General features: G+C 41.6%; 1 protein-coding gene across 1 annotated transcript; it reads left to right on the forward strand.

Moving 5' to 3' along the window:
• Positions 1-223: 223 nt before the first annotated feature.
• Positions 224-6,261, forward strand: LOC129326906 (serine protease inhibitor Kazal-type 1-like). Its single transcript, XM_054975228.1, has 4 exons — positions 224-378; positions 1,657-1,715; positions 3,325-3,434; positions 6,075-6,261. Exons 1-4 carry the CDS (start codon positions 324-326, stop codon positions 6,118-6,120), a joined length of 270 nt encoding a protein of 89 aa, XP_054831203.1. The 5' UTR covers positions 224-323; the 3' UTR covers positions 6,121-6,261.
• Positions 6,262-11,330: the final 5,069 nt, after the last annotated feature.

Raw genomic sequence — 11,330 nt, forward strand, 5'->3', positions numbered from 1 at the left:
CTAGACAGATATATAGAGATATATTCACTTGATTTCACAGTCTAGTTCTGTAACAACAGAGGTACTTAATCCTGCTTGGAGAAATTACCCCATTTGGAGGTTTTGTTTGTTCATTTGCATTATGTTGTCTTCTTTATTCCCCTCTTCAGATTCTGCCAAGTCCCTCCCTATATCACCTGATTGTCTGGAAAGTGTTATCAAGAGTGGGCAGAGCCTGTGGTGCCATAAATTGAGCCCACAAGAAACCGTCCTTCTGGGATTGTTCAGATATTGCTTCCAGAAAGGTCTGTGTTCTAAAGTCAACCTTCAGCCACCAGTCAACAATGAGAGTAACTACCATATTCCTCCTTTTCACTGCAGGGCTCTTCTGTACTTTAGGTGAGTGCATATTGGAATTTACTCTCTATTTTTGCTTTCTTCCAAACGCTAGACTTTCCAGCAATGTCTTTCAGGCTCATATTAAGTGGCGTATGGGAAAATAGACACCTGATTGTATGAGTCTCATATAATGGAAAATGGGGGGGAAATCAGAATGGTAATTGTGTCAGCTCGTTGCAGCAAAATTAACAAAGCACCATAAAGATTAACAAATGTGCCGTAAGCTTTTTTGAGGCAAAGCCTGTAAATGGGTACATCCTTAAAATTCCAGAAGAGTCTTTGTTGTTTTGAAACAAACATGCCTATAATATGTGGGCTAAATATAGCAATCAAAATGCTGCCAGGGATCTGTGAAAGATCAGAAGGATACAAGATTAATTGGAAAATTTGATGACTATTAGAGAGGAACTAGAAATCTTAGAAGTGAGACTGGGTTTATGATTGGTAAAAAAGACTAGTTGTGTGTTCACATTCAGACCAGGGTGGAAATGATGCCTCACTGGTGAGTAGCATTAGCACAGAAGCTACACAAAGGATCTGGAAGAGACCCCTCTCCCAGAAGCAAAGCTGTGTATCGAGCAAGCAGAGAGTTGTTAATGACATTAGGCATTCTGTCTCTAGTCTGGTCACTGGGCCCAGATAATCTGTTATTTTTATTCTGTTCAAAGAAAGATATACGCACTTTTGCTTACACCTGGTTTGTGGTTTCTTTGATTACAGGACGATTGTATTCCCCCAAGGGGAAACAGTCCATGATCTAGGATACTTTACATGGGGAGACTTCTTGCTTCCCCAAATACAAGAACTATAACAAGATATCATGTTAGTATATTGAAGCCAATATGGTCCAAAATGCATTGTTATTTGGAAACAAGTCATGATTTCTTTAAAAAGCTTTTTAAAGCTTTAAGATTTATAGATGACAATGTTACACCTGTTTAAGGGCGAAAGGTTGTATTTCGCCCTTAAATGAATAAATATTCTTAAATGTTAATCCTTACTATTGAAAAATGTTGTTTCCAAAGACTCTCTTCTGCTACACAAGAGTTTTTCTCCCATAGAAGAAGGCTTCATCTGATGGACTAACAGTGCAATCCTATGCAGGGTTATTCTAGTCTAAAACCATTGGGTTCTGTACAGGATTGCATGGTATGTCTTCCACTTAGCAGATACAAATCTTTGGATCTGCCCCCTCCTCTGATCCAACAGTAATCAAAACAGCCAAGGTTCTGCTAAAAGTAGGCTACATTTCTAATAACTCTTCCTCCTTTGTTTTAGGAAATGCTGAGCTGGATTACAGTGACAGCAGTGAGGAGGAAGAGGTAAAAGTGACTCTCGTAAGTACAGTAGTTTGGCGGAACACTTTCCTGACTGTATGTAGCAAACCAGCAATGTCATTTCAAGGAAAGAAGCACAACAAAACAGACTGGGCAGTGTAGCCTTCATTCTGATTAGGCACCATCTCTCATTTCTCATCTCTGGTATTTCTGCCTGAAAACCCAGTTTTGATTTCACTTTTCCTGAGTGCAAACTGAACCTGTGATTCTTGATTTCCATGCCATTTTCCATTTCCTTGCACCAAGTGTTTCCCATAAAATGTATGCATTTTTGTAGTTTTTATGCATCAGTATTCAGTATCCTACTGTATAAAAGGCTAAGTGTATTTAAGACAACTCACTTCCTACCCTGGTGTGCCACCAGAGGGCACTGCTGTGGAGGGAAGCCCAGGCCAGGATCGGGTGCGGAGCAAGTGGCAATGCCCATCCCCGCCTTCACCCAGCTAGGATCACTTCAAAAAGGATGTGGACAAAATCGAGAAGGTGCAGAGGAGAGCGACGAGGATGATCAGGGGTCTGGAGACTGAGCCCTACGAGGAAAGGCTGAGGGCCTTGGGGATGTTTAGTTTGGAGGAGGTTGAGGTGGGACATGATTGCTCTCTTTAAATATTTGAAAGGCTGTCATTTGGAGGAGGGCAAGGAGCTGTTCCAGTTGGCAGCAGACGGTAGGACCCAAAGCAATGGGCTTAAATTACATGCACAAAGGTACCGGCTGGATATTAGGAAAAACTTTTTCACAGTCAGAGTAGTTCAAAAGTAGAATCAGCTGCCTAGGGAGGTGGTGAGCTCCCCCTCACTGGCAGTTTTCAAGAAGAGGCTGGATGAATACTTGTCAGAGATGCTTTAGGCAGATCCTGCACTGGGCAGGGGGTTGGACTAGATGGTCTGTATGGCCTCTTCCAACGCTATGATTCTATGATTCTAGGTCTGACCTATGGACTACAATATCATTTTGAAGTGATTTTAAAATGTTGCAATGACCCAACACTGCTCAGGCCCACAGTGTGGCAGACTGAGGCACTCTTGTCTCTTCCACCATGCCTTTTCAACTGCTGAAACAACTGTGGGGTGAGTAGGTACGGCTAAAGTGCCTCAGCTAGCTGTGCTTTGGGCCCAATCAAGATCAGGCCCTTGTAGCATTTTTAAATAGCTGTAAAATGGCAGCAGCCATGGGTCAGACCCATAAATGCCTTCATGTCTAAACTGGCCCTAAACTGGCCCTAAACTGAATACAAAAGGCAGGCACTTTATTTAGGAAAGGGGACACTAGCACACAGTGTTTCTGTCATGTTTGTGCAAAGTTTAATCTCCATGTGATTCTGTTACTCAAAGTCAAGCCTCATTCTCCAATATAAACCTTCAACATTGTTTCAGCTGTTTATCAGATTTCTGCTTGTTTTCATTTCTTCAATCTATACCCTATTGTATAGTTTATTGTACATCCCAGCTGTTGATTGTGTTTAATTACACTGTGTAATCCAGTGAGAAAGGAGGTCTATAAGTAATGTTAATTAATTAATTAAATATATAAACCTCCTATTAAAGGAGTGTTCCATTCTTGCAATTTACAAGTAGCCCTGATACTGAACGATACAGTTGTATTTTACAGCCTGACTGTGAGAAATACAATCTGCCGGCATGTTCTAAAAAAGTGGATTTTGTCTGTGGCACTGATGGAAGGACATATGACAATGAATGTCTCCTGTGTCTTGAGAGTCAGTAAGTATCTGTTTTCCATCAGTATTTAATTTCTTTAAATGCTGATGTTTTCTCTGGACCTGTTGACCTTCTTTTAGGTTTTTTGCTTCATTTAAAAAAGATCATGGTGGTCCTCTTAGTCTCAGAGTGAGGGGAAAAATAAAAAGCAACAAGGCTTTAAAAAATTATAGTACCGGTACACACCAGTACTGAATAACAGCTCCTTGGGAGGGGCCTCTCCCAAGTCATGAGGTGGACTTCCACCAAGTCATTGGTGGAAATTGGCTCAGCCTTATGTATGAGTACCAGCCCCTTTAAAAAACAAAACAAAAAAGCAATGACAAGCAAGATATATTTTATTAAACCACCAAACTAAAAATACTGCAAGCAAACTTTTGAACATTCTATATAAACTTGAGACCACGGTTATATTTGTATTTACTTAACAGCACTTCCCACCTAACTCAATTAAGATTTATTTTCAAAGTACATGTTGTTCAAGGTGAAAACCAAACACAGGACATAATGCAATGTATCCCTAGCATGAATTCTGGGATTAAAATATTCCTTCATACAGCTTTGAGCTGTCTCCTGAAAGCAAAGAGGCCCATCTAAGGCAGTTGTCTGTAGACAACATATTCAGCACAGAAGAGGCCACTGTGGTGTCCTGTATGTCCACAGATCAATGAAATTTTAAAGAGGTAACTTTGAGCAGGGCAAACAGTCACCTTTTGACAAAAACTTAGATAACAAAGGTGACAAGAAGCAAGAAGCAGAGTCAGGCATTCCTTGGGCCCAGAAAATGGTTGGAAGGTACACAATGCAGGAACTTCGATGAAGCTAAATAGGACTGAGACTGGTCAGCGTCCAAAGACCTCTTAGCATCCTCTGCATATCTTCTTATATTCCATAATGCAAGCAGGATAGGGTATAAATGTGCTCACTTCAAGATAGAGCAGCAAAATATATCAGGTTTTTGAAGAACTAATCATTGCTGTGTTGTCCCTGGAGCAATAATACTGGATTATTCAGCAGCACACTGTTCAGCTTGAAATATATCCTATTAAACAATTGGTCATCCATCCAAAAAAATTTTTTAAAACCCTTAGAGGCAAATAAATCTAAAACGTTTGCCCTCCCTTTTTCACCTAAACAGTAGAGAAAGATGGATATTAATACAAGTACATAGAAGAGAACTATATTTTTCCAGCTATTTGAAGTTCAAGGCAGATAACTTTGAACTTTTCCAGGAAGGCACAAGATACATTATAGTAAACAGGGAAAGTTTGCTCATGACTCAGCTGGACAGGTAAATTTAAAATTTTGGGAATCAGCATTCATGAACCTGCTTTGTGCTGTGGTATGTTTATACCTTACCAGTCAATGGAGCACTTGAAAATGGTATAAATCAGTTCTTATCTGATTTATTTTTATATCAATATACAGCTTCATAGATTAAAGACAGTTCAAGTAGAAACAGATGTGAGTGATTATAATTCGAGTATTTCATTGTCTTAAGAAAACAGAAGTCAAAAGTTTCCATCACATCAGAATGGTCATCAGTTTACAGCAATAGTTGCTAACTTTTTAGTCACAGCTGTATCTTTAAAAGCAGACATTAGCCCCCCCCCCCAAATGCTCATGTCAATAAAGTGAGACGCTCCATCCTCTGGTGCCACTTCCTACCATAATATTCCCATCTTGAGCTGGGCATATATGAGTAACAGCAGAAATCCTAGCTGAAGTTTGGCTGGGACTCCCAGTTCAAAGAATATAATGTTAACTCAGGTTACATAATCACCATTGAACAGAATAAGACAGAACAACTGGGAATCTGAAAAAAATACATAACAGGAGCAGGAAAAAGAGGACACTTTTACACCTTCTGCTCTTCCCTCTTCCTTTCTATCCACACTGCCTGGCTTGCAGGCAGTGATTGTAACCCTTCAGTTCAAGTGACAAAGTACTAGCACCGTGCAGAGCTGGATCTGGGGATGACTGTGCCTCTCTTTGAACTAGGAAGCCCTAGCCTCAAGCAGCTGGACATACCAACTGCTTCTTGACTAGCCATCCCATTACTGGAGGCAAAGTGTGCCACAAAAAGTTTGCAGCAGGCTGCATCTTAGGTGCTTCTCCTTATCTTTGGATGGCTCAGAGTGCTCACTAATCTAATTAAGCCAATTAGAGTTGCAAAGTTTGCACAAGCACAGATGTTGCTTTTCAGGTTTGGTTTTTTATTAAACTCTTTGGGATTTCTGTGCAAATGTGCAGGTTCCCCTGGGTTTATAGAAAAGTCTCCCCTGTCAGTACATGGTACCATATTGAAGATTTTTTTATCTGGACTTTGGGGCAATTTTCAAAATTAGGTATAAAATACTTGAATCCTGTCCAAGGATGATTTAAACTTCCATCTATTTCCAGTTTACCAAATGCTAGTAGGTTTCTTGGTTTGTTTCTGCCATGCAGCATAAAGCAGATTGTATGGACAAGCAATGTCAAAAAGTCTTATCTCAGAGGCTTGCAAGAATTAATTAGCCTTTGGTCCTTGTACTGACTGTTAGAAATGCACATGCTCAGGTTCTCACAAAGCTCAACTCGGAATTCTCTGCTTTGTACTGAGGAATGAAATGTTTATTCAGTATGTGTTATCTTCTCTTTCAGGAAGAAGAAAGTAAAAATTGGCATTCTGAATCGTGGAAAATGTTGAAAGCATGGAACACGTGCCGCTTCTGCTGAAGAATTCAGGAGTGGGTTTTCTGAGTGTTCCTGATGAAGACATGTAGCACTTAGAACCACTATATTGATTAAACTCCTGATCTTAAACAATAAAACAAAAGCATTACATTGCTATGGACTGATTCATTATGAGCCTTTTGCTCAAGACAGGGAGTGGCTTAAGGTTTGGATTGGAGTTGAAAAGAAAATCATTGAAACAGATGACAAAGTGTTTGTTCACAAACTCATTTTTACCAGATTTTCGCTATGAACATAATTTAGAAGACAAAATACTGCATATGGATATACATTTTAGCATAAAGGTTGCAACACTAGGAAACACTCCAAAATTAATTCTAGCATAAATTTTTACCTCAATATTTCTCCATAGAACAGAAACATTATATTGAATTCAAACTACTAGGGTTAATCTTAATTAAAGATGGATTTTAGTATGGCAGGAAATAAAAGCAGATTTACAGCTTCGAATGAAGAAACTACTCTTTGAACAGTAGATGGCATACTTGTGATAGAATTAATAAATCTGGAAGGTTGCAGATAAAGGTCATTTCAACATTTGCAGTGACATTTTTGAAATTCTCATGAAAACAGGCAAGTTAGTGCTTGAACAAGTGGTGCTTGTTAAACCATATATTATATTAAAATCTTAAGCAGAGCTACTCCAGTCTAAGCTCATTGAAATCAATGAGTTTAGACAGGGGTAAGACATCTTAGGATTTCGCTGTTAGTGTGTGTTAGGTCCACAGGAATTTCTAACAACGGTGTCCATTCGCACGTATATTTTCTGCCAATTTCTTCCTGGAAAGCTGTTCCCACGGGCATGCTTGCAAGAAATAAGCATGCCAAATAAAATTATGCATGTATACTTCAGTAGTGATCAAGGAATTGTGGTGATCACAGGAATCGCTACACAAAGTGTCACTGAGGTCCACCAAGTCACATAGTACCTGATGTGCATTTGAGGACAGTTTGTCAGCCAAGATGGACTATCCCATCTCTCCCACTTTCCCACCATCTCCCCCCTCTGGATTGCCAAAGCAGTTAATAATAACCACATTCTACAAATAATAAAACCAGAATTAAAGACACTTCATAACATCATAAATGTGAACAACAATGATGAACTTTGTTACTATGTAAGAGGTATAAGGAACTATATGTTTTATTATAAGTATGTACTTATCAAGAAGACTGACGGATACATTAGATTCTATTGTAAACATAGCAACGTATAGAACTTCCCCCCTGAGTTTTTCCATGTAATTTTGTTACTTTGATCTACTGGATCCCCCCCCCCCTTTTAACTTGTGAAATTCTTTTCTTTATTATTTGAAATGTATACTTAAAAAATCAATAAATACTATTGTCAGACTATGGAATCCCAGTTATCTAGAGTTTGTCTCCCCCCTTCTGCAAAAAGCACAAGGTCTCTTGGTTTCAAAAGGTTTATTGGAAGATTATGCTCAGGATACAGGGGTCCATGATCCAAGGACTTGAGGCCCTTGGCTGAACCAAAGCTTTGTTGAGAATGACACATAAAATGAAAGTAACAACACTTCAAACACCCCTTCCCAGCCTCCCCCCTTAGTCCTGTCTAGAAGGCCTGGGAAGGCGAGGACATCAAGGTCGGCCGGGCTGATAAGAATTCTTCATTCCCATGGATATAGGCGGCCTGGGAAGCACCTGGGCCTGGAGGGAGAGAACTAAATAACTACAGATTATAACAGGAGAACATGGTGTAGCTGTGGCTTGAAAACTGACATTCTGCCCCCCTTAAGACCCCTCCCCTCACCCTTCTGCCCCTGCTTTTTCTGGGTACTTTTTATGGAACTTAGCAACCAGTCTAGGAGCATTTACATGAGAAGCTTCTACCCACTCATGAAACCCCTCCTCAAAGTCTTTCCATCTAATTAGGTAAAAGAGCTTATTGTATCTGCGTTTGGAATCCAAGATTTCTTCAACTTCATAGTGAACTTGGTTGTCTTATCATGGTTGGGTGTGGCACCAATTTGCTGGGATGCCACTCATCAGGAGGAGGTGCTTTCTTGAGTAGGCTGATGTGGAAAGTTGGGTGGACCTGGCGTAGAATTTTTGGTAATTCTAGTTCTACAGTTACGTCATTGATCACTTTCTTTATTGGGAAGGGTCCCATGTATTTCAGGCCCAACTTTTTACTAGGCTGTTCTGTTCTGAAGTTTTTGGTGGAGACATACACCTCATCTCCTCGGTGTAATTTCCACTGTGCCACACAATGGCGATCTGCATACTTTTTGTAGTCAGCTTTGGCTTTGTTCAAAGTTTTTTGGATTTCCGCCCATTGTTTTGCCAGGGCAGTCCACCATTCACTCAAGTCTCCTGAGCGGTTGCTGGGAGGTTGTTCATTGAAGGGGAATGCTACTCCATCATAGCCATGGATTATTTTAAAGGGAGTTTCTTCTGTTGAGCTATGTACCGCGTTGTTATACGCGTACTTGGCAAGATGCAAGAGCTGGGTCCAATTATCTTGTTGAAAATTAATATAGCATCGAAGGAACTGCTCTAGTACTTGATTAGTTCTTTCGGACTGCCCATCGCTCTGGGGATGATGGACGGAGCTTATTCCTTGTTCGATGCCCGCCACTTGTAAAAGCTCCCACCAGAAGTTGGCAACAAATTGAACTCCGCGATCCGATATTACCTTGGAACGAAAAGAATGCAGTCATACAATATGTTTCATGAATAGACTGGCCAGCTTTTTTGCTGACGGAATGCATGGGATGAAGTGGGCTTGTTTGGAGAACAGATCCACCACAACTAGAATACAGGTACAACCCTTGGATGGAGGAAGATCAGTAATAAAGTTCATAGAAATCACTTCCCAGGGTCTGTTGGGGGTCTCTAAGGGTTGTAGTAGTCCCGGGGGCTTCCCCCTTCTGGGTTTCGCCATGACACACGTAGGGCAGGAAGCTACATATTGAGACACATCCCTTCGGATACTGGGCCACCAAAACTGTCTTTGTATTAAATGTAAGGTTTTTAGGTATCCGAAGTGGCCGGCGGTCCGAGCATCATGACATTGTTGTAGCACCAGCCTTCTCAAACTAGCACGGATATACAGCTGATTTCCCTTAAACCATTCTCCAGCCGCCGTTTGTGTCGTTTTTGCTGTGGGCGCTTGATCCCCCTCCTTTTCCACTTCGCTTTTCACTTTAGCTCTCCACCCCTTTTGGTCATTGGACTGTTTGGTTGCCTGGCTACGAGTAGTAACCACTCCCCCTAATTGAGTGGGGGAAAATACTGTGTCAATAGTCCTCTCCTTCTTGCTCTGGTGTTGGGGCATGCGTGAAAGTGCATCCGCCAGGAAGTTAGATTTGCCCGGTAAGAAATGCAGAGTGAAATCAAACTTAGAAAAGAATTCCACCCAGCGAAGTTGCTTAGCATTAAGGCGTCGGGGTGTTCTGAGCACTTCTAAGTTTTTGTGATCAGTCCAGACCTGAAAGGGATGTCGTGCCCCCTCCAACCAATGGCGCCAAGAATCAAGGGCAATTTTAACCGCAAACGCTTCTTTTCCCCACACACTCCAATTCCTTTCTGCTTCTGTAAATTTTCTGGACAAATATGCACAGGGTCGTACCCGACCACGTTCCCCTTTTTGCATAAGAACGGCTCCAATGGCAGAGTCACTGGCATCCACTTGCACTATGAATGCTTTATTCTCATCGGGGTGTTGTAGAACCGGTTCGGTAGTAAACCGATCCTTCAGCGTTTTGAACGCTAGTTGACAGCTTGGGGTCCAAAGGAGTCAGGCCGTGGGTTTGGCTGTTTGCTCCCCCCTCCCTTATGTCTTAAGTAATTCCGTAAGGGGGAGAACTATCTGGGCAAAGCCTTCAATGAACTGTCTGTAAAAGTTAGCAAAGCCCAGGAACGATTGTAATTGTTTGCATGTGGTGGGCGCTTGCCACTCCTGCACTGCTTTGACCTTTGCTGGGTCCATTTTTAGTCCTTGTCCTGAAATGCAGTAGCCTAAATAGTCCAATTCTTTTTTGTGAAATTCACATTTGGACAGCTTGATTGGGAGCTTGTGGCGCATCAGGGTGGCAAGGACTTTCCGGACTAATTTTACATGTGCTTCTTTATTTTCTGAATAAATAAGCACGTCATCAAGGTAAACAACAACTCCTTTGTACAAAAATTCATGTAGGACCTCATTTATCATTGATATGTAAACAGAAGGGGCCCCAGATAAGCCAAATGGCATGACCAAATATTCATATTGGCCTAAGGGGGTATTGAATGTGGTTTTCCATTCATCCTCCTCCCGTATTCTAACATGAAAATATGCATCTTTGAGATCAAATTTTGAGAAGATCTTACCCTGTGCCACTTCACTTAGCAGGTCATGGATCAACAGGATCGGATAGGTGTTGGTCATAGACACAGCATTGATGCCTCGAAAGTCTGTACACAGTCGGAGCCCTCCATCTTTTTTCTTCGTGAACAACACAGGAGCTGCATGTGGGGAGCTAGCCGGGCGAATGAACCCTCTCTCCAGATTCTTGTCTATGAATTTTCTGAGTTCTTGCCTCTCTGCCGGACTCATGGAATATAACTTTCCTTTGGGGAGCTTTTCTCCTGGGATTAATTCAATAGCACAGTCCGTGTTCCGGTGCGGCGGCAGGCTATCCGCCTCCCCCTCACTAAAGGCTTGAGCCAGGTCTTGATACTCTGGAGGGATTAAACTTAGCTCTTTAGCCATTAACAGAGCGACCTCTGAATCCATGGGGGCTACTGCACCCCATTCTGCTTTCCAACGGTGTTTTTGGCAATATTCCAGATCAAATACTATCATTCCTTTGGCCCAGTTGATGTAGGGGTTGTGATCTCATAACCACCTACTGCCTAAGATGAGTGGGTATTTGGCTGCTTGGCTTACAATAAATGGACGTACTTCCCAATGTTTGCCCATGCCTGTGGGCACTTGCTCTGTTTCTAGAACCTCTGGGTTCATGTTAGATCCGTCCATTTGCTCAAAGACAATTGGGACTTTCCGTTCATGCGTTTCTAGACCCAGTCCGTTTACTAGCGCTGGTGCTATAATATCTCGGGAGCATTCCGAGTCAATTAAGGCTTGGACTCGAATGTGGGTCCCCCTCTTAGGATTTACTAGCATAACGGGAACGAATAATATGGCCCCTCTTTCTC

The sequence above is a fragment of the Eublepharis macularius genome, chromosome 4, assembly GCF_028583425.1.
Source record: "Eublepharis macularius isolate TG4126 chromosome 4, MPM_Emac_v1.0, whole genome shotgun sequence".
In the NCBI taxonomy this organism is placed as follows: Eukaryota; Metazoa; Chordata; class Lepidosauria; order Squamata; family Eublepharidae; genus Eublepharis; species Eublepharis macularius.